Here is a 24,387-nt window from a genome sequence, read left to right on the forward strand (position 1 = left end):
ACAACTGGCTCCAACTGAAATAACAAATACCATTCTGGCTGATGTGTTGCAAAATACATTTAGGAGAAAAAAGTTCCCTTTAATAAGTCTTCCCTGAGAAGAGTCTAAGAACTCCAGGACTTAACAATCTGGAAAGGTGAAAGCTGATGAAGGTAAATATATGATCAAAATTCATAAAATTGAGAGAAGACTAAAACTACCGACAATTCCTGAAGATTCTAAGAGGTAAATATTAGGTCAGATAAAAACTCTCGCTCATAGCAATAAAGTTGAAATGGCTGATAATTTTAAAATAAATTAAAAAGTATATACACACACATGCACACACACATACGTATTATCCTTATATCTACCTCATTAAGACAATCGTGGTATATTTGTGAGGCACAAACCTAGCATTTTAAGTTTGGTGCCATGCACCAATTCTGGCCTTTCATAAAACAACTCAATGTCAGAGATTACTGATCTACCCTATAGGTATGTCTAACCCAATATTGCAATATTCTGCTGTTCTCCCAATAAGTAGCTACCAATAGAGCCATTGAAGTTTTATATTCTGTAATATGTCTTTTTATTCTTTAAGCCATTAATGTAATTTACATATATACATATATATGTACACATACACTCTATTTCTATATAAAATATTGTACAGTACTATACAGAACTACTGAAGGCCCAGAGAGGTAAGTAAAAATTATCTGTGGCCGCACAGCCTGCAGAACGTCATCTAGCATTGTAATGAGTATGTGCATGGACTCACATGCGAGTGAGAATGTATGTATTGTGTGTATCTTTTAATAAAATTGGGATATATATATATATATATATATGTTATTTTTTATGCAGCTTTTTTCACTTAACATTATACTGTAAACATTTTTCTATTCAAGCCTTCATTTCTCAATCTTTGGCAAGTCATTACTAGAGGACACCTAAGAATCTTTTCATGAGTTTACGCTGGAGCTGCCCAGCACTCCACCTGTAAACACACGTGATCTTTAGGTCATGTACTTACAGAAAACGGCATCGCTGTAGCATGTGCTTCTACACGGCTGATCTTAGTTGCAGGCAGTGCACATGCTTCATCCACTAAAAACCAAACAATTCATCATGTAAGACTTATGTAATCACTTAGCAAACAGACACATCAAAATATAATTTATAAGCATACAAAAAATAGCCAGAGGGAGAAAAGCACAATAATTAGAAATACGGACCCTCTAACTCAAACTAATTCACAAAGTTCATTTCTCGAGGGTTTGATGACTAGCTAGAACTTCAGAGAATGTTTACCAAAGATGAAACACAAGTCCTATTGCAAAAGAATGAAATGAGAACTTACAAAATCAGAAATCAAGCTGGGGGAATTATTACTCTATAATTTAAAAAATGAATCTTTTCTATGGGAAAAAAATTTGCTGAATATATTCACGGAAGGAAAAATACATTCCGAATGTATTTCAGTGTGTGCTGATTTAAATATTTTATGGAAGGCAGCAGAGTATATTGTATAATAATTTTAATTGAAATGTTTTATCTGTTTATATATGATTCAATCCAAGATGAAATGCAATTCCCATCTAAACAAATAAGTTTGATGAATTTATATACAAAAATGGTTCAAAATACAGTATGCGAAACACATTTCAAACCTTCAGATTTGGTACTGAATGTTGTTAGTGAAGTTTCATCTTTAACAACTGCCCCATTTGTACTGGATGATTCAGTTTTAATGGTCTGCTGGGTTACCATAGTTTGTGCGCTGGAAACAGAACTGGATACAGAAGGTTCAGGGATTACTGTTCTTAAGTCCAGGCAACTACTTAGAACACCTATATTTGCTGAAGTATGAGGACCTAAAATTAAAGTGAAAAGATCAATTATTAACATAATGCCTGCAATAAGTGTGCCATCTTAAGGTTCTCATCATACAACTCTTGTTATTTTCAATTTTAAAATCATAAACATGAGTACTGTACATGTCATTCATATGAATTAACCACCAGGCATAAAATGTTTAGAAAAATAAAGTGCACTACACATATAGCAGACGTCCAACTTCTCAGCTGCTTCTTCCACTCTAACACTGAAGCATTGTTCTCTCCTAAATCATAGATCAAATGCCCTGCTTCCCATTTTAAGGAAAAATACAGAAGCAATCAGGCATGAATGCCATCAATTTTCTGCCTTCTCCTGCCCTAAACTAGAAATGTATTTGTGATTGTGCCCATCCTTTCTGTCTTCTCTTCCATTTCAGAGGATGAACTGACCTCTCTCCTGAGGAAGGATAATCTACCCTCCTGTGCTCTTGGACCCATTCCTTCCCCGTATTTTGGGACCTTCTTTCATCAATCATTCCTTTCTCTTCAGGGTTTTCAGATTCTTTTTCATTAGTTTTTGGCCATTGATCCACAAACATTAACAAGCCTCTCAAGTAAACAAATATGCATCTTCTTTGACCCCACAAATCTCCTCCAGTTACCTTTGCCCCTCACTAATTCCCTTCAGAGCAGTCTCTACTTCCTTGACCTCCTCAAACGTGGTTTCTAGCCTGCTAATCTAATGAAATGGCTCTGGCAAATGTCAATGATTTCTAAGGGATGCCTTTCGAATTCCATTTACTTGACCTTTCTGCAACGTAAACAATGCTGACCGCATACTCCTTTTTGAAGCCGTTTCTATGACTTATAATTACTCATTCCACAATACTGAAGATTTACTATTCACCAGATATTATGCTTCTTTCTACAGTGTTGAAGCAAAGCAAGCATGGTTAATATCTCAAGTTATAATCATGTGGTAGAGAGAGACATGCATACCCAATAAATATATATAGTCACAAACTGTGATGCCCAGAAAAAATAGGACACCAATCTCGTTGGTTCTTTTCTTGACCTTCTAGGAACCACTTTTCAATCTCTTTAGCTGGTTTCTTCTTTTCAAATGACTCTTTAAATGCAGGTGTTCCCAAGTCCTCTCTTTTCTCCATCTACATATTTTCCTATGCTTTAACTACCCTTCACAAATCATACATCTCTCAAATCCATATGTCCTGGGCGTTGTGCCAGGTGCTAGGAATCTCACAAGTCAGACAAGGTCCCTGCTGTTGTGGAGCTTATCTTTTAGATACCCTTAACTTTTACATTTTACTTCCAGCCAAAACTACTACCTAGACTCTACACCTAAGTATCCAACTGCCCATTAGAAATCTTTACCAATATGTTCTTCAAGTGCCTCAAAAACACTAAGTTCAAAGATGAACTCACCTTTTACCCAAGTCTGTTCTTGCTCCTATATTTCATATCTTGATGAAGACTATCATCATCCATTGAATTTCCAACCCAAAAAACTGGGAGTCATGGTCAACTCATTTTTATTTCTCATATCCAACCAGTTTCCAAGGCTAATAATGGATCCTAGCTTCTAAAATGTGAAAAATGACATAGTCTCTCCTCTCCACCCTACCCACTGCTTTAGTCTCTGTGTCTCTTGCAGTCCTAAAAGAATACCCTAACAGGTCTCCCAATCATTTCCTACTATAATTCTTCTGATGGTGAGGCCAGAGTGTTCTTTCCAAACAACAACTAATCATGTCACTCTTCCACTTTTGAAACATACCAGCTACTCTAACCTACAGAGAAAAAGTCCAATTTCCTCTTGTTAACCTGACATTGGGCAGCCATTCATTCACATATTTGAATGTCTACGATCTACCAGATACTGTCATTGTACAACCACTCTGGTTTTCCCATTGCCTAGTACTAATTTTATCCAAACTGCCTTACAACATAGGATTTAGAGTGCATTAAGATTCTGAAATCTCAAAGCTCCTATTTGTTTTCAAGAATATAAACTTCTTTATAGGACAGACATAGAAAATCACTATAAGAAAGAAAAATAGGGGCACCTGGGTGGCTCAGTTGGTTAAGTGTCTGCCTTAGGCTCAGGTCATGATCCCAGGGTCATAGGATCGAGCCCCACATCAGGCTCCCTGCTCAGAGGGAAGCCTGTTTCTCCACCCCCCCCCCCAACCAACCTGCCATTCTCCTCCTGTGCTCTCTCTCCCTGTCAAATAAATAAATAAAATCTCAAAAAAAAAAAAAAAAAAAAAAAGAAAAAAAAAAAGACAGAAATATAAGCTGCAGCCCAGGAACAGGCTAATTTTGACCAAATGATTCTAATGGGTATTAAGAGGGCACATACTGCATGGAGCACTGGGTGTTATATGCAAACAATGAATCATGGAACACTACATCAAAAATTAATGATGTACTGTATGGTGACTAACATAACATAATAAAATATTTTTAAAAAATCAAGAAAACAAAAGTGTCCTCCTTTTCCACATGTAATGAAATGAGGAAAAATTACAGGAAATTGTTTTCCTTGAATACTTTTATCTACCATGAACTCATAAAGAAAAAACGGAAATAAAAATAATATTCAACTTGTTAAGCTTGCATCACTGAAGAGGATTTAGATTTATATCAGCTGTCATGATTTTTTCAAATTAAAAATACAGTTACATGTTTCTATGTTACAGACATATCAGAATGAGATTTATAAAATAATTTTAGATATTGAAATCAGGCACAATGCTTAATGTATCTCAAGTGGTATGAGAACATTCAAATGAATTCATTTTAAATATAAGGTTCACTGAATTACAAGCTGTCCCATGAATGTAATCAACAGTTCTCATAAATGAACTACCTTTCTGAGGATAATCCAGTCACTTGCTAAACAAGTATTTACTAACTGACTACTATTAACCAGGCATGGATCCAGGTGCTGAGGAAATAGAAATGAACAAGAAAATCCCTGCCCAAAATAAATAATTTCTGATAGTTCTAAGTGCTAAGAAAATACAGTAATGGGAGAGGGACACTGCAACACTGGCCAACCTCTAATGTCATATAAGAGCTTGCCTCATCTGAATTCCATAGCTCGTAACTAAGTGTTACTATTCAGGTAAGTGCTTCCTTGGTATCTTGACATCGCTCAAACTAGGGTCAATATGGCAGGCTAATTATGATTTTGAAAATGGATCAAAACCATAGAACATTTACTTTTCCAAAGACTAAAATTCCCTACTATTATAAAAAGTTTTAGCTTTATTTAAAATGCCATCCTCATACCTTCATTTTTCCTTAGTACGTCCACGACACAACTATTATGATTAGAAGCATTAGTTGCCAAAGATGAATGTAAAGTGGCATTAGAATCAGTTGATGCTTTGAGATCTGGTCTGTTTTTCACAGAAGTTCCTTTCATAGCTGTATGTTCGGTTTTTGTATTGTTCACTGTATCACTGATCTATAAGAAATAAATAGTTTATTGTAGCAAGCAATGTTCAATTGAATAAAAATACATGTAAAAAACAAGCATAATAATTTACAACTTAAATGGTTTCGAAAATAAATTTACCAAGATATAAAACAGTTTAAATTATATTCTTAATTTGTATAGATTATTCTTTAAATTTTACAATAGTTTAAGAAAACAATTCCTTCACTTAATCTCCATTCTCAAAAGATCAGTTCTGAAGGGGAACGGGAGGGTATATTCTGAGGGAAAAAAAACGCTATATTTTTATAAGTGGTAGTTAGTATTCAAGTAAATATGCATGTAACACAGGAGACAATACCAAAGCTACCGAGTTTAACATTTTTGTCAAATTTTCTTAAGAAGGTCAATATGGATATTAAAGATCTGATGACTCCTAAAACTAAAATCTCAGTTCAAGCAAATGAACTGTTCTGTATGAGTTTTCCAACGAGAGATCAAGATTTAATACATACACATATCAATATTCTTTACCATTAAACATTTTAGATAGGAATCTTTCTAATTCTGTTTTTCTTTGTCTTCTTATGCACACTATAATGAATATATTTGAACTTTCTGATAATTCAAGTCGTCAATGTGAATACCAGCTACTATATAGCAATACCTATGGGTCTACCGCACCACAAAAGTGATCTGGCTTCATTCAAAAACCCCAATATTGTTGCCCCTTTTTACTTAGCTGTTTTTTGTTACTTTTCTGTCTCCATCTTGATTGTTAAATATAACTCTATAGTCAGTTATAACTTCTTATGGCCCTAAAGATACTTCTCCATCACAGTCATGTTCAGAACACATGCGCTTATACCTACACATCATTGTCCTTGAAAAGAATCTACCGTATATTTAGATAGCGGCTTGCCATACAAAACCAGTGTAAATCCTAGTAAGCTTATTCATCAGTCTCTACAAGTACCTATTGTGAAGCACTTCATAAACAAGAAGGAACCTCACAAACATCAGTGCTCAATTTAGCAACTCATATTCTCTGGTCCACAAAGTACATGGTAAAGAAATATATTTCATATCCATTTTCGAAGTATTAGTTGAAATTTAAAATGAGTGTGTATGACATTAAAAAATGTCAAAAGACAGATTTCAAGATACAGTATAAATTATAAGGGATTAACCTCTGATGCTATGTGTAATGAGGGTAGACTTCAATTTCTCGCTTAGGGGTTCTTCATTTTGGCTACTATCATAGTGATCCATGGAGCGTCCCTTTAAAACCACAGTTACCTGCACATCATCCTAAAGATTCTGCATCACTAAATCTCGGGAAAGGCTGGGATTCTGTGTATGTTTGTTTTTTAATCTCAGAGGTGATTCTAATATGCAGCCAGGGTTGAGAACCTCTGCCCTAGGGTAATATGCTAAAAATATGAATAAAAATTGGGACTCTAACCTTAAACATTCATTTGTCACCATAAATTTTTTTTAACTTACGCTGTTAGGAATGGTGCTATTACTGCCTTGTCTGTGAGGGTCCATTCTGACTCCTGCAGGAATAAGAAAGTTCAGACTGACATGCTCTAAATTAGCTTCAATACAATATATTACAATCAAGTATTTCCAGAAGTTAGGTATTAAAGGTTAAAAAGTATCTTTATCAAAGTTAATCTATTTTCTTAATAGTTTGCTTAATAGTTGACTAAAATCCTTTCTAAAAGAACATGTAAAATTAAAAGTGTTTTTACTTTCCAAGTGCCTGTTACTGTACGAAATACTTTTGAAAAAAGCTGAAATATTTATGAAAGCTAATTAAAACCATCTCCCGAAGTCAGGCAGCATGTCAAATTAAGAAAGTACATCAGAATGAACTGCAGAACAAGCACTGTATCCCACATGTCTACGCATTCTACCACGTCATAATGATAAGACAGCCAAGCTTCAGAGTTGAAATGCAATGTATTTGATTAACCCGGCAGGAAACATCATATCATAAAATTTTTAAAACTAGGGCATAATTACTGGTTTTCCTGCAGTAACTTTTTAAAAAAGCATATGAGCATGCATGTTTTAAGGTGAAAATTATGTTACCTTGCATATTTGGTGCTGCTGAAGACTCTGACGATGCAGCTTGGTACGGCAAGTCTGTATTCAGCTGCAAAAGATAGCCCTCAACTGTAGGCACTTCATCCCATTTGACATGGAAAGAGTTGGTAGTGGCTTTGATTAGTTGTACCTGTGATGGTGCCGGTGGTTTCTCTAAAGAACAACATTGATATTATACATTGATATTTCAAATGTATCAAAAATATTCCCTATATAGTTTGTGTGGGCCTAGGGTCCTGAAACATCAGCAATGAGGATTTCAACGGTTTACCAAGAAGGAGAAAATTTACTCAGATAAACATAGCTATCATAGGTCAAATGAAAACAGTTTGGGGTTCTGATTCTATTTATTTATTTAATTCTTTATACAAATAGCTCTACACACAAAACAATCCAGTTCCAAGCTATTTGTCATCAGAATCAGATTAAACATTTCTATGTTTAATCATAGAAGTGCAAGGGAGTGGGGGGAAGCAAGTATTTTATAGTTATACCTACATTATTTTACCTTCTTTGTAAGTTTTTAATTTTATGAGGCAATTTTCAGCCAATAGCATACATGTCAGAAATACTGTTAATGTTAGCAAAGATGATTTGGACATGATATTTTGGGAAAATGTAACTTCTTCAAGTTAATATCCTCTTATCAAAACTTGTACTACCCCAAACAAGGAATTACTTTGGTATAAAATACTACCAACATTTCCAAAACAAATAGCAATCGTAGACTTTTAGAACTCGGAAAAAGAACCTGAGATTATTTCTACAATACCCTTGTCCTCTTTTTGTTTACCTACCAATTCAGGGAACTCACAATTCTTGAAGGAGTACATTCCATCTTTAGACAGTTACATAAGAAAATGTATTCTTCTAGTGAATTGATATCTATAAGCTACAATTTAATCTTTATAGAACAAGTCTAATACCTATCTTTTTGTATCTTTTAGAGAAGCGGTCAGCAAACTGGCTGGCTTATGGGCTGTTTTTGTAAATAAAGTTTTATTGAAACAAAGCTATGCTCATTTGTTTATGTATTAGTTATGACTGCGTTCATTCTACAGCAGCAGAATTGCAGAGTTATAATAGAGACCATACAGCCTGCAAAGCCTAAAATATTTACTATCTAGCCCTTTACAGAAAAATTTGAAGACTGTGTTTTAGAGGATAAGTAAACCTAGTACCTCCAACTATTCCCCATGTAGATTTCTCCATAATCCTATTCACAATCCAGTTTATTTACATGTCTTAAAGTAAGACAACCCATACAAGCAAATAATAAGAAGACAAGTCCAAGAGGTACACCACCCACATAATAGAAGTTACATGAAGAGGAAATAGAGAAAACAGAAGGGTATAAACCAATGAAATAAATCAATTCCCAGAACTGAAGAACATGAGATTCCAGACTGAAAGGGCCCACTAAGTACTCAACACAATGGGTTAAAAATAGATGCACAAGCACATCACCATGAAATTTAAGACAGTGGGGACCAAAAAAAAAAAAAAAAAAAAAAAAAAAATCTGAAAGCTATCAAGGGTGAGGGGGAAGGTCACATTTAAAAAGAACAAAAATCACAAGTGGTTTGGGTTTCTCAACAAAAAAACTAGAAGCTTGAATACGGTATAACAATGCTTTCAAAATTCTGAAGGGTAATGACTTCCAATGTAGAATTCTATTTCCATGCAAATGGCCAATTAAGTGGAAGAAAGACTGAACAAATCTCCAAACAATGAGAAATCTCAAAATAAATTTATCACCTATGCACCCTTTTCCTGGGATGTGTTCCACAAAAAATGAAAAAGGAAACTAAGAAAGGGAAAAATATGGGATCCAGGAAACGGGGAATCTGGCACAGGTGAGAGGCAAAAGATATCCCCAGGAAGATGATGAAGGGAGACTCCAAGATGATAGCTGGACTCGATTTGTGGAGGACAGCCATCCCAGATTGGAGCAGGAGAAATTTCTTCAAGACGATGAAATTTGATAGAATATCTGATGCATCTAACCATAATGAGAGAAGATTTAAACAAATAACAGAGTATGGATTGAATTAGTGGTAGATACATGCAAATCTAAAACAAACAAAAGTGACAATTATTAATCCATGGCAAATAAAAAATTGTGCGAGAAAAGTATCACAATATTCTACATGGCTCACCTGTGAACAGTGTTTATATGGTCATAATGTAAACAATAAAAATCGAACAAAATTATGGTCTAACCATATTGAGAGAATGAGGGTAGGAAAGGCGTATAGGAGAGAGGCGAGGAATGATGGGAAGAAGAGATAAATCCTTAATTTCCATAGTAGAAAGTGAGCATTTTATGCCTAAACATCAAAGTAACTATATATTCATGTTATATGGAAATATGGAAGTAAATACCAAAAGAACTGTTTAACAGAGTTGAAAGCAGATGCTTGTGAAGCAAGGAAAATGAGAGGAAGGTTGGAGCAAAGGACTGCTGTTTTTCATACAAAGCTTTACGGAATTAATCACTCTTTTAAATACTAACAAATTCACAAAGATTAACTAAAAGTGAAAAAAGGCAAGATGAAGAGCCCTCATTTCCCCAATCCCCAAATTCATGCCAACTTATCAAGAGGAGAAGCAAAATCTAAATTTTGACCTTATGATAGTGACCACAATTATTTTTAGATAGATATTCATGTCTAAAGAAAAGGTTTATGGAAAAACTGGCCACTCAGAGTCAGTAATTTTTAACCTTTTAAAGTCACAGATCCCTTAGACAATCTGTTGAAAGTGATGCATTCGCTGCCAAGAAAAATTTATACACACATTTTTCTTCCAATCTCAGAGGCTGAAGTTTATCCTTGGACTTCAGGCAATAACTCCCAATTTCAAAGATGCATCAGTAAGTTGGATTTTCTATATTTCTTTCCTGCTTGCTAGTATGTGCTTCTTCCATAGAAAATATTTACTCCCTTAGTTGTTCCATTTATTATTTTTTCAATTATCTTAATTTTAAAATTAAACTGCTTTTATATTACCAAAGCAAAACATGCCTCTGTAGAAAATACAGATGAGAGAAAAACCTTTCAGAAAATGTTGACTCTCACCTTTTTTTTTTTTTTTAAATGATTTTTTATTATATTATGTTAGTCACCATACAGTACATCCCCGGTTTCCGATGTAAGGCTCGATGATTCATTAGTTGTGTATAACACCCAGTGCACCATGCAATACGTGCCCTCCTTACTACCCATCACCGGTCTATCCCATTCCCCCACCCTCACTCTCACCTTTTAGATAACACTTTGGTACACAATGTATCCTTCCAGATTTTACTTTTTATACACTTAAAAGACAGTGGAATCATAGGTATGTTTTATAATCTGCTTTACTCATGTAAGAACACACATTACATCTCCAGATCTGATTTCTTGACTGACCTCCAGATTTCTTTATTCATCAACTACGTATTTGGTCTCCTTATTCAAACCTAGCATAGTCTAAATGAAACTCTTCATTTTCTCCATAAACTGGTTTTCTCCTCAGTCTTCCCCATCCCAGTAAATGGAAATACCATCAAGTTATTCAAGCTGAAGACTTCATCCTCCGTTCCTCTCTTTGTGCCACATGCCACACCCAATTCATCAACCAGTTCTGTCAACAAGAACTCCAAAACATCCAGAATTCATCCACTTCTCCCCATCTTCACTGGCACCACTGTAGTCTAAGACTTCTCTGACTCCTGTGAAAGCCTCTTAACTGGTCTCCTGTGTGCACTTTTGCCCACCTACAATTTATTTTCCACACAACTGCACTGCCCATTCCAAAACGTACATCCGATCACGACACATCTCTCCTCCCAACTAATAAACTACCCTTGTACTTTATAAACAACCTAAACTCTACCAAGATGTGCGAGGCCTTATGATCTGTCCTGCTGTCACTTCTCTAACCTCCACTCCTACGCTCCGCTCTCCTCTTCCATTCAGCTCAAATCTGTTCCCAAATGTGCCAAGTATTCCTATCTCAGGGCCCTTATACTTGCTGTTCACTCTTGCTACAGTGTTTCTCCCACAGCCTTTTCCACGGACAGCATCTCCCTCCATTTGGATTATATCCCAAATGCCGTCTCATACTTTTCTAACTACCCACTTTGAAGTTAACCCCAGTTCCCCATTCCAGTACGTCCCATGACTATCCCACTGGTCTATCTTACTACCTTCACACGCTTACCAGAAACGGAACTTATTTTATTACTTTGTCTGATTAGTGTCCATCATCCTACTGCCCTCATACTAAGAATATAAGTTCTTTGACATTAGGGACATTATCAGTCCCTTTCACTGCTGTAGCATTTCACTTCTCAGCATGTAAAACAATTTAGAACAATTCCTGACAGACAGGTGTCAGTCAATAAATATTTATTGAAAAATGGATGAGTTCGATATTTAAAAATTTTTAGTGTTGTAATACTTTTATAAAAATCTTTTTGGGGGTACCTACGTGGTTCAGTTGGTTGGGCATCTGACTCTTGATTTTGGCTTGGGTAGTGATCTTAGGGTCGTGGGATTGAGCCCCACCTCGGGCTCCATGCTCAGCCGAGAGGCTGCTTGGGATTCTCTCTCTCTCTCTCTCCCTCTAACTGCCCCCCTCCCATGCTCTCTCATGTACTCTCTCTCTCTAAAAGTCAATAAATCTTTTTAAAAAATCTTTTTATTTTGGAATACTTTTAGATTTACAGAAAAAATGCAGAGTTCCCATATACTCTTTACTGTTTCCCTTAATGCTAACATATTTGTTAAAACTAAGAAATTGACACTGGAATAATACTATAAACTACAGACTACTCAGATTTCACCTGTTTTCCAACTAATGTGTTTTTGTTGTTGTTGTTGTTGTTCTAATCCAATCTAGGGTACCACCTTGCATTTAGTCTTCATGTCTCCTTAGTCTCCTCCGATTTGTGACTATTTCTCACTTTCCTTGTTTTTCGTTTTTTTTTTTAAGATTTTATTCATTTATCTGAGAGAGAGCGAAAGTGAGAGATCACAGAGGGAGAGGGAGAAGCAGGGAGCCCGATGCAGGGCTGGATCCCAAGATGCTGAGATCATGACCTGAGCTGAAAGCAGACGCTTAGCCGACTGAGCCGCCCAGGTGCCCCTCACTTACACTGATTACTTGATTAAGACAGTGTTTTCCAGGTTTCTCCACTGTTAAGCTACTATTGGTCCTTTTCTATATTCTGTGCTTTGAAAGGGAGTCACTAAATCCAGTCTATACTCAAGAAAAGGGAAATTAAGTAACTCTCCTGGGATGGGGGGGGGGGGGGGAAGGAAGGAAATTTTCCCGGAATGGTAAGTATCTACATATAATATTTCTTCCATTCATTTTTAATTACGGAAAAGAGAGGCAGTGGCATTTACACTAAATCTCAAGAGACAGACAGTGTTCATGTATTTATTTACCTGAAGGAAAAATTACATTTGTTGAATACTCTTACCTACCAGTATCAAGATACCAAAGATCCTTGCAGCAAACTTGACTATTCAGTGCTTTTTTGTAGCCATCTCTTCCACTCCAAAAATACAATCGAGTGCCAATTGCAACAGCACAGTGTCCAGCTCTTGGTCTTGGTCTTGAATTTTTTTTATCTTCCTGAGAATCTGATACTAGGGTGGTCCACTCTGCTGTATCTAAAAGACAGAAATATCCATGACTATTATATTGTTCTTAAACAACAAAATAACAAAAATTCTTTTATTAATAAATTTTATTTCAGTAAGTAACTCTTAAAAGACTCACCGAGATTTAGGTAAGAAAATGAGCTAGTACATCTCCATTCACAATCATGAGGTGAAGTCTCAATATTCTCCCCCTTGTGTGGAACCCATCCACCAAAAATGTACATCCTGAACAACAAAAAGAGAGAAGATAAAGTGCTGGGTTTTTTTTTTTCCTAAAGCTTTAATTTTTTTTTTTTTTAGATTTAAAATGCTAAGAATAGACTGAAATTTCTTATTTGTTGACTCAAAACTCTGGGACTATTCACTTACTTAATCATGATCAAGGTAATGGGAATAAGATAATGAATAAAATGGTCTTCTCTGAGGAGTTTACAATTTCATGAAGCAATACAGAATCAAATTCTTTCTCTCTGGCAAGTTGAAAATCAAAATTATATATAATATACTAAACGTACGTCAGTCAGAAAGATAGTCAAATGGCCTATGACACCCAAAATCAAGTTCAGAGTTGTACGTATACAGTAATGAAAGAGGATTAAGTTTCTTATAACTTGGGTCACTGATATCACTCAAATAAAAAACTTTAAACTATGTTCCTCGGGGCCCTACGAGTTCTTGAGACATGCCTAATAGCTGCTGAAGGAGAAGGGCTCATCAGGCAGCGCTTAGGGTCCATATGACCTCATGCCAACCAGACAAGCTTGATTTTCTATCTATTTTATATAGAGAGTTCCAATGGAAAATCACATTTTATAAAAGCGTTCTGATATTCTGAAAAATATATCTTATTGGATTTTGTTTATGGCTATTTTTAAAAAAGAACTAATGAGGTTCTAGTTGTTTCCTAAAACATTACTGGTAAGAAAAAGTCCCTACACAAGGAAAACACTTAATTAATTTCTATTTATACAATAATGTACAAATAAGGAAACTTGCTGATGATAGTATAACAGCTAACCTTTATGGAGTTTATGTACCAGGCACTGTTTGGAACATTTCAAACACATTAATCCACTGAATCCTCAAGACAACCTTGTGAAATAGGTTTTTTATTATCTGAATTTTATATGTGAGGAAATTGAGGTACAAACAGATTAAATTTCCCCGCCCCACGCAATACAGGACAAATACCAAAACTGGAGACTTGAATTCATGCAATCTGGTTGCGGAGTTTATGTTCTAACCATCACTCTGTTCAAAGTTGAATCACTGACCATACATACTGAGTACATACCTGAGTACAAATCCAGCACTACCAAAAGTAAGTAAACGAAACACTGAGTTAGGTATGTCAAACCTGGCAATGGAGGCCAGGCCAGACAACACTCTGCCTCACACTTATTTAATACCTACTCTGTGCAAGGCACTGTAAGAAATGCACAGAAATATAAGAGGCAGCAGGATAAGAAAATGGCACAGTATTTTAGCTTCTATAGGCTTATTATTTTAGGTTTAGTAAACACAATCAAACGTTGTTAAATTCAGTAATCTATTTCTAAGCAATTGGTAACACCACTCTTCTCTGCGTGTATCTTTCTTAACTGGGATTTTAAAAAAAAGTGAAAAAAAAAAACACCATACTTATTTCCTATAACACTGGCTGTGTGAAGGCTTCGTGGAAGTGGCACTGTCCCTTTAGTTTCTGGTTTTGACCAAGACATAGTTTCTAGAAGTAAAAATAAGTATATTAGCAATTTGGTTTAGTAACAGCAAATTACCTCACCTTGCAGAATTTTAAAAAATAAAACAAAAAAGGACTTACCAAAAAGAAGCAAAAATGTTTCAAAACCATTACATGAACTTCCTCTTAAAACAAACATTTCCAGCTGACATAAATAGCCAATGACAGTAATCTATTTACACTTGAATGTGAGCATTTGTAATGGAGAAGTGTACTTAGGATGCCGCCAATTTTGAATTAAAACCAGATTAGGGATTTTAACATTTTAGGTAAGAGCACATTGTGTAGAAGATAGTCAAAAGCGAGAGGCACGCTTACCCATCGCTCACTCACTCCTAGGCTGTCTTTAAAAAGAGCTAGCCACAGTTTTTTCACTGACCAGCAATAACATCACTAATGCTACATTTCCTGTAGACAGAGTAACCATATAAATTTGATCATCCCCAAGTGGGACACTTCACAGAGCGATAATTGGTACTATTGATGATTACACACAGGACAATAAGCATCAATCAGGGCCCTCTCAGGCAAACCATGACATATGGCGACCCTATTTGTAAGGAGCACAGGAGAGTTACTGTAATAAATCAAACATTCATTTGTTTAACTTCATTGACCAGCAGCCATTTGCATCACAGGTCGGCTGTCCCAGAGCTGGCTACAAGTGCCTTCTATAAATCTAAGTGTAACTCAATAAATGCTGTAACCAAAAATATTTTTCTAAAGCAATTTTTACATTTGCCCTTATCAATCATAACCGATTCCTGAGCCTGAATCAAGGTAACTTACCTAAGTCAAGTTGCCATAGATCATCCAGGCGAGCACCACACATTCCACCAAAGACATACATTTTAGGGCTTCCAGAATCTTTTTTGCAATATATGACGGCTGTGTGGGACTCTCTTGGAGAAGGCACAATCCCTTTAGTCACTGGAATGCTCCAACCCACAACACCAGAACCATGCTGTAGCTCCAACTCATAGAAATCATTCAAGTATCTAGGATATCATGAAATAAATTACAACATTAATATAGTATATAGCTTTTATTTGATTTTTGTTTCCATTTATAAAGATAATCTATGTTTACTGTGAAAAACTCATTTAGTACCAAAAAGCATTAGAAGAGCAAAGACCCCATTCCTCATTCATTCAACATGTATTTATCAAACACTACTGTGTATCAGGTACTCTTCTGAGGATCAGTAGAGAACAAAAGAGATTTTTAGAAAATTCCTGCCATCATTTAATCAACACTCTTGTCCACGACAGCTGTGATGGTTTCAAAACATAGCTGCAAATTCTGACACTCCTCCCATCAGGTGGTAGGGTCTACCTGTCAGTCCCCATTCGCGATTCTGGGTTACCCCACGACTGCTTCGACTAGAATAAGGTGAAATGACACTAGGTGACTTCTGAGGCTTGGCCACAGAAGGCTAATGCAGCTTCACTACAGAACACTTGTTCTTGGAATCCTAAAGCACCATATAAGTCAAAGTGGCACAAGAACCCCATGTGGAGAGGCACATATAGGCATATAGGAGGACGGCCCCAGTTCAGCTCATCCTTCAGTCATCCCAGTGGAGGCACCAGATATGGGAGTGACCCTTCAAGACTTCCCATCTCAGGGCCTAGCCATCACTGCTGTGTCCTGTCTGAATTCCTGATGCACAGAATCCCTGAACATAATAAATGGTTGTTATTTTGCATTGCTAACTTTTGGAGGAGTTTATTACATGGTACTAGATAACCAGGACAATCACTATTGGCAATAATTGGTAACTACCCTTTCTGACCTCTATGAACATCCACATATGTATAAATGACACAGACTACAAACGTTGCTTTGCAACTTTTTTCTTTTAAAACTTTCACTCTATAATGTCATAGCAATGCCCTACATAGCCTTTTTTTTAAACTCTAGAAACTGGCATTAAACTCTTCATCTGTGACATGGATGTTTTCAATGTTTTGAGCAAAATAACTTTTATAGGAATATATTTCCTATCAAATTATTGCTCAAATATGAGCCCAAAATTAAAACACTTTAGGACATATAAAACTTCAAAGTTTAGGGGGCCCTGGGTGGCACAGTTGGTTAAACATCCGATTCCTGATTTCAGCTCAGGTTATGATCTCAGGGTAATGGGATCAGGCCTGCATTGGGCTCTGTGCTCAGCATGGAGTCTGCTTGAGACTCTCTCCCCTCTCCCGTAGCCCCTCCCCCCCAATAAATAAATCTTAAAAAAAACCAAAAACTTAAAAGTTTAGACATAAAATTGTTTTTGGAAAAAACGATTCTAGATGTTATTCCAGAAAAATAAGAAATCCAAGAAAAAATATACTGCATAAGAGAAACAGTAGACAGAGAAACCAATAATTTATAATATACTTAAATTGTTGTTTATTTTTTAAGATTTTTTTAAAATTTATTTATTTGACAGAGAGAGACAGAGAGAGCATGCACAAGCAGGGGGAGTGACAGGCAGAGGGACAGGGAGAAGCAGGCTGATGGGGGGGTCGATCCCAGGACCCCAGGATCATGACCTAAGCCGAAGGCAGATGCTTAACCGAATGAGCCACCCAGGTACCCCTAAATTTATGTTTATAAGTATAGTTGTGAGGTCTAAATAATCACTAAGAAAGACTGACCAAAAAATTAACTTCTTAGCATTATTATAATCTGGAGTAAGATTCAAGAATACATGGAACGTATGGGAAAAGCAAAAGAAGGTAAAGACAATAACCTATTCTCAAAGATGACAAGATCCTTTCAGTTTAAATGTATGTGATCATTTTTGAGCAACTAAGGCAAGCACAGAATTAGCAATGTATAACTTTCAAATCATTAAAAGGAAAGAAAAAGAACAGTAAATCAAGAAAAAGTAAAGAAAAGGAAAAATAAGCAAAGCATAGTCTACGGAAAGCAATTAATAAGATGGTTAGGTAAAAAAAAAATTATAAAACAATGTCAAAAGACAAACTAGAAAAAGAAATTTGGTATACATCACAGAAAAAGATAAAATTTTCTTAATGTAAAAAGTTCCTATAAGATCAAGATTACAACCAATTACACAATAGATACAAATAAAAGGATATAAACTGATAGTTCACAGAATGAGAAATAAAAGTTGTATAAATGTGTATGTACACACACAGAGACACAGATAAACAAACACATATACGTATACACACACACAAATGTTCAACCTCGTTATGATTTTTAAAAATCTAGCAAAGTCAGGGGCCGGGGGTGGAGAACCAACAACAAGCAGAATAAATGGAAAACATAAAACACAAAGGTAGGAAAAAACTTCTCTATTAGGAGACAAAGTCTCTTGGGGGCAGGAAGCCTGTAAGAAAAACAAAAGAGCCCTGAAACCAGGGTGCCTGGTGGCTCAACTGGTTAAGTGTCTGCGTTTGGCTCAGGTCATGATCTCAGGGGCCTGGGATCAAGTCCCATGTCTAGCTCCCTGCTCTACAAGGAGTCTGCTTCTCCCACTGCCCCTTCCCCTACTCATTTTCTCTCCCTCAAATAAATAAAATCTAAAAAGAAAGAAAGAAAAAAGAACCCTGAAACCAGCTGTAAGCAATTAAGAGCAATGATAATATCAAAACTATCTGACAACTAACGTGGCATAGACTTACGCAGATAAGAACGGATGCCAGCCAGTAAGCTATACCAGTTCATACTGATCAACTGTTAGTCCTGTTTACAAAAGATAAGTCTACAACAAAATACTACACACAGATTGAAAAGTAGATATACAAGAAATAAACAATAAATTCACAATCTCACTGGGAGATTTTAACATGTCATTCAGAAGTTGACATGATCTACTCACAAAATAAAAAAGCTTCAAATAATAATTTAAAACAGTGATTTAATAAAGAACCTTGTACCCAAACAACAAAGAATTTATAATCTTTATGAACACCTATGGAATAATCACAAAAACTGATTGACATATACCACAAAGACAATCTCCAAAAAGGAGAAACCCCATAGAACACATATTTTTTAACCCAATATAATAAAGCTACATATTAGCAACAATAACAAAACTTTCCATTTGGAAATTTTTACAAATTTATGCCAAATTACTTTTGGGTTAAAGAGAAAATAAAAGGGCGCCTGGGTGGGCTTGGTGGGTTAAGCGTCTGCCTTCGGTTCAGGTCATCAACCCCGGGGTCCTGGGATCGAGTCCCACATTGGGCTCCCTGCTCAGCAAGGAGTCTGCTTCTCCTTCTCCCTCTGCCTGCTGCTCCCCCTGCTTGTGCTCTTTCTCTCTTTCAAATAAATAAATAAAAATCTTTAAAAAAAAAGATAAAATAAAAAGTAATGACAATAAGAGCACTACATATAAAAATCCATGGAATATGGCCAAAGCCATAATGAGAGGAAAATATGTAGCATTAATAGAAAATAACACTGAAAATAAGTGAACTACTAGGCATTCAAATTACTAGAAGTTAGAAAAAAGTTAGAAAAGGCACCAAAATTATTAAAAGTTTAAAAGAAGTTAGAAAAAAAGGAAAAATTTAAAGAAATGGAATGAAGAAAATAAGTGAAAAATAAAAATAAATCAATAACACTAAAAAATTGAGCTACCCTATGATCCAGCCATTGCACTACTGGGTATTTACCCCAAAGATACAGACGTAGTGAAGAGAAGGGCCATATGCACCCCAATGTTCATAGCAGCATTGTCCACAATAGCTAAATCGTGGAAGGAGCCGAGATGCCCTTCAACAGATGACTGGATTAAGAAGATGTGGTCCATTTATACAATGGAGTATTACTCAGCTATCAGAAAGAACGATTACACAACATTTGCAGCAACATGGACAGGACTGGAGGAGATTATGCTAAGTGAAATAAGTCAAGCAGAGAAAGACAATTATCATATGGTTTCACTCATTTATGGAACATAAGAAATAGGAAGACCGGTAGGAGAAGGAAGGGAAGAATGAAGGGGGGGAGGTAAACAGAAGGGGGAATGAACCATGAGAGACTGTGGACTCTGGGAAACAAACTGAGAGCTTCAGAGGGGAGGGGAGTGGGGGATTGGGATAGGCCGGTGATGGGTATTAAGGAGGGCACATACTGCATGGTGCAAATAATGAATCATGGAACACTACATTAGAAACTAAGGGTATACTGTATGGTGACTAACATAACATAATAAAAAATTATTATTAAAAAAAATGGTTCTTTGAAACCACCAAGCCACTCACGAGTCTGATTAGAGAAAAGACAACACACACATTTATAAATGAGAAAAGAGATGTGACTACAGATAGATTCTAAAGATATACAGAGAACTATCTTACAATTTTTATCAAAAAATGTAAAAATCTAAATGAAATGGGTGATTTTTCAAGGAAAACATAAATTACAAAATGATTCAAGAGAAAGAAAATCTATGGGGCGCCTGGGTAGCGCAGTCGTTAAGCGTCTGCCTTCGGCTCAGGGCGTGATCCCAGCGTTCTGGGATCGAGCCCCACATCAGGCTCCTCCGCTGGGAGCCTGCTTCTTCCTCTCCCACTCCCCCTGCTTGTGTTCCCTCTCTCGCTGGCTGTCTCTCTCTCTGTCACATAAATAAATAAAATAAAATATTAAAAAAAAAAAAAGAAGAGAAAGAAAATCTAAATAGATCAATAACTATAAGAGATATTGAAAAGGTAGGCAAAGATCATCCTCCTAAATTATACCAATTTCAGACAATTACGGGAAATTTCTACTAAATTTTTAATAAATTATGTTATCTAAGCATAATAAAAGATGGAAAGCTTCCCATAACCTCAGAACACAGCTCTGATTATGTTCCCAGGAATAACAGAGTCCTGATACTCAAATCAGATTTGAATAGGACCCCACTACCCCAAATAAAGTCAATACAGGAAAAATCACTAATGACTATAGATAATATAAATAAATGTTAGCAAAATGAATTCAGCAAAGTATGAAAAGAACACTGTAATGCAATGAGTTTAACTACAAATAAAAAGATGGCTTATATTTCAGAAAATAATAATATAATTAACACAATGAATTAAAGAAAAGAAACAACAAGCTCATTTCTATGTCTGAAATGAATATGAACATCCATTTTTAGTTAAAAAAAGAAAAAAAACTAATTAGCAAACTAGAAATTTTTAAAAACTTCCTTAATCTGATCAAAGGCAAATACTAGAAACTTATAGCAAACATCACAATTACTGATAGAAAGGTAAATATATTAATGAAACAGAATACAGTCTTGAACAAGAGTTGACAAACATTTTCTGTAAAAAGCTAGACAGTAAATATTTTAGGCTATGGGAGCTCTAAGGTCTGTCACAACTACTCAACTTTGCTCTTTTTTTTTTTTTTTTTAAGATTTCATTTATTTATTTGAGAGAAAAAGAGAGCATGAGATAGAGCACAAGCAGTGGAGAGGGAGAAGCAGGCTTTCCATGTAGCAGGGAGCCCAATGTGGGCCTCGATCCCAGGATCCTGACCTAAGCCAAAGGCAGCCACTTCACCAACTGAGCCACCCATGGGCCCCTCAACTTTGCTCTTTTAATATGAAAGCAGCCAGAGACAACATGTAAATCAATGGGCATGCCTGTGTTCCAATAAAACCTTATTAACAAAGACAGGTAGCTGGCAGGCCAAATTTGGCCCACAGAGTGTAGTTCATATCCCCTGTCCTGAAAGCCCAGAAAAAGACCCATTTATATGAGGATTAAGCTATGATAGAGATGGGACTTCAAATCAGTGAGGAAAAAAATAGCTTATTTAATAAATGGTGGTAGAGAATCGAAAATCCATTAGGAAGAAAAAGTAAAAATCGTCATACTAGTCACAAAGATATATTCTATTAATATTTTAAACATAAAGAACAAAGCTGTGAATGTACTAGACAGTTGTGGGGTAAAAGAATCTTCCTAAGCAGAAAGCAATAAAAGAAAAATATTGTCAAACCTGATAAAACAAAAATGAAAACCCTTTTAAAAAAGGCAAACAGAAGACTTGGAAAAAATATGAATTATGGTAATGGATACATGACATAGTAAACTGACTAAAATCATTGAATTATATGTATAAAAAGGATGAATTTTATGGTATATAATTTTTTTACAGATTTTATTTATTTATTTCACAGAGAGAGACAGCGAGAGAGGGAACACAAGCAGGGGGAGTGTGAGAGGGAGAAGCAGGCTTCCCACCGAGCAGGGAGCCCGATGCGGGGCTTGATCCCAGGATCCTGGGATCACGACCTGAGCTGAAGGCAGATGCTTAATGGCTGAGCCACCCAGGCACCCCTATGGTATACAATTTATACTCTATTTAAAAAGGAAAAATGAATAAGGATAGGAACAATTTCGAAAAAGGAATCGCAAATTTCCAATAAGCATAGTTAATCAAGCTCATTGCCAGTTTTTAAAAAAGATTTATTTATTTATTTATTTAAGATAGAGGGCAAGAGTGAGCATGCACACATATGGGAAGGAGTAGAGAGGGTAGAAGAGGACAAGCTGACTCTGCACTGAGCCTGCAGCCCCACATAGGGTTGGATCTCATGACCCCGAAATCATGACCTGAGCCAAAATCAAGAGTCGGACACAACTGACTGAGCCACCCAGGTGCCCCAATCATTACCAGTTTTTTTTTTTAAAGATTTTATTTATTTGACAGAGAGCGAGAGAGCACAAGCAGGGGGAACAGTAGGAGAGGGAGAAGCAGGCTCCCCGCCACCGAGCAGGGCGCCTGATGCGGGGCTTGATCCCAGGATCCTGGGATCATGACCTGAGCCGAAGGCATACGCTTAACCATCTGAGCCACCCAGGCGCCCCTCATTACCAGTTTTTAAGAAATTAAAATAAATCCATTAAATGTATTTCACCTATTAGTTTGGTAAAAACTAAGAGGAGTGAGACAATTCAATATCATTAAGGGTGTAGGCAGTCCCGCACACTGGTATTAGGAGTATAAAATGGTTCTGTCTCTTTGGAGGTTGATTCAGGAATACCGAACAAACTTGAATGTAAATACCCTTGACCTCCCTCCCACTGAATCCATTTAGAAGTACGAATCCTACAAAAATTGGGGCGCCTGGGTTGCTCAGTTGTTAAGTATGTGACTCTTGATTTCGGCTGAGGCCATGATCTCAGGATCATGAGATCAAGCCCTGTGACCAGCTCCATGCATAGCATGGATTCTCTCTCCCTCTGCCCACCCCCCCAACCCTCACTAGCTCTTTCTCTCTCTAAAAAAAACAAACTGAGAGCTTCAGAGGGGAGGGGAGTGGGGGACAAAAATAGTTATACATGTGCAAAGACCGAAATAGCAAAAAAGTAGAAATATTTAAATGTCTACCAGAAGGGGAATGGTTAAGTAATTTGCATAATTCAGACTACTTTTCAGCCATTAAAAAAAAATAAGGTCAATTTTTATCTACTGCCCTAAAAGATCTCAAAGATACACTGTTAAAGGAAAAAAAGAACAAAAACAAACAGGTAAACACCCAAAGCTGCAGAGCAAGAAGAAAGATCCCACTTCTATAAAAGAGAATACATATCTGTGTAGGATCAGATCAATGTTCCCCACCTCCCCTCTCCTGCTAGGCAGAACACTCAGTCCTGGACTGCTGACCAATGGAATGTGAACAGAAATGAATCCGCTAGCTTTAACCAGAGGCTTTCAAAAGCACTGCATCTATCTATTTGCTCCCTCACGCAGCATAAACTTGAGAAGCTTGCCCTTTATACACAATAACCTAAAAAAAGCTAACTAATAAATGTTACATGATAAAGGTTCTAAAAGATGCATATCAAGTTGAATTATGTGTTTGCCTGTGTTGGAGGACAGTGATGCTGTAAGAAAGAACTGCATATACTTTCTAAGTTCTTGCATTTTTACAAGTCTATCTAGAAAAATCTGTTCAATGTAAAAATGAAAAAGACATGTGTCAGAAGTAAAAGTATCTGGAATAGTATGTTGGGATAAATTTTTTTCCTTTTCTCCAGTTTTCAAGTTTACCATGTTTTAGTAAGTGTCATTTTTTTAAAGTTTGGAAAAGACAAAAAAGCTAAGACTCTAACATCAATGTTATGTAGGTAATATATTGATGGCAACCTGCAAGTATTTTGAAAATGATGCCAACGATCTTATTTAGCCAACAGAATGACACCGAAACGTAGATATTGAATCACTCCCATTTCACAGTCAAGGAAAACAGGATTAGATCACTTCCGCTAAAGGACAACCACATGGTAAGCAGTGAATCAGAAAACAGTCTTTCGGACTCTAAATCTCCAAATCCTGAGTGCTATAATGACAATGTGATCAAAACAATATGCAAAAAAAAAAAAAAAAGATAGTGATTAGTTCTGTTTGGAAAAAGGAGACGATTGGTTCAAAAAGTATTTGCTAGTGTGAACCACTGTAACAGCTTCCTGTATGAAAAGTGAATATGATAACCTTTATTTTACAGTGAGATTTTTGTCACCAAATTCCCAGAGACATCTAATTTGAAAATAACCATTTGTTACTTTTCATTATCATTAATGACAAGTGAAATACATTATGGCTCAATAT

The 24,387-nt window shown here is 36.2% G+C and overlaps 1 protein-coding gene across 3 annotated transcripts in view; it reads right to left on the reverse strand.

The window, feature by feature from the left end:
* Positions 1-24,387, reverse strand: part of HCFC2 (host cell factor C2) — a 35,129-nt gene that overhangs the window by 7,233 nt on the left and 3,509 nt on the right. For 2 of the 3 annotated variants that reach the window (XM_045779538.2, XM_045779537.2), the window contains exons 4-12: positions 15,592-15,800; positions 14,703-14,787; positions 13,180-13,286; positions 12,882-13,070; positions 7,390-7,557; positions 6,796-6,848; positions 5,142-5,319; positions 1,656-1,859; positions 1,019-1,092 (exon numbers count right to left, since the gene is read on the reverse strand). In XM_045779538.2, coding sequence (XP_045635494.1) covers positions 1,019-1,092; positions 1,656-1,859; positions 5,142-5,319; positions 6,796-6,848; positions 7,390-7,557; positions 12,882-13,070; positions 13,180-13,286; positions 14,703-14,787; positions 15,592-15,800 — 1,267 coding nt within the window. The remainder of the gene's footprint in view (positions 1-1,018; positions 1,093-1,655; positions 1,860-5,141; positions 5,320-6,795; positions 6,849-7,389; positions 7,558-12,881; positions 13,071-13,179; positions 13,287-14,702; positions 14,788-15,591; positions 15,801-24,387) is intronic. The other variant, XM_087868793.1, reaches the window with a different exon arrangement.

Source organism: Ursus americanus, chromosome 17, assembly GCF_024610735.1.
Source record: "Ursus americanus isolate L20-20 chromosome 17, mUrsAme1.1.p, whole genome shotgun sequence".
NCBI classification, from domain to species: Eukaryota; Metazoa; Chordata; class Mammalia; order Carnivora; family Ursidae; genus Ursus; species Ursus americanus.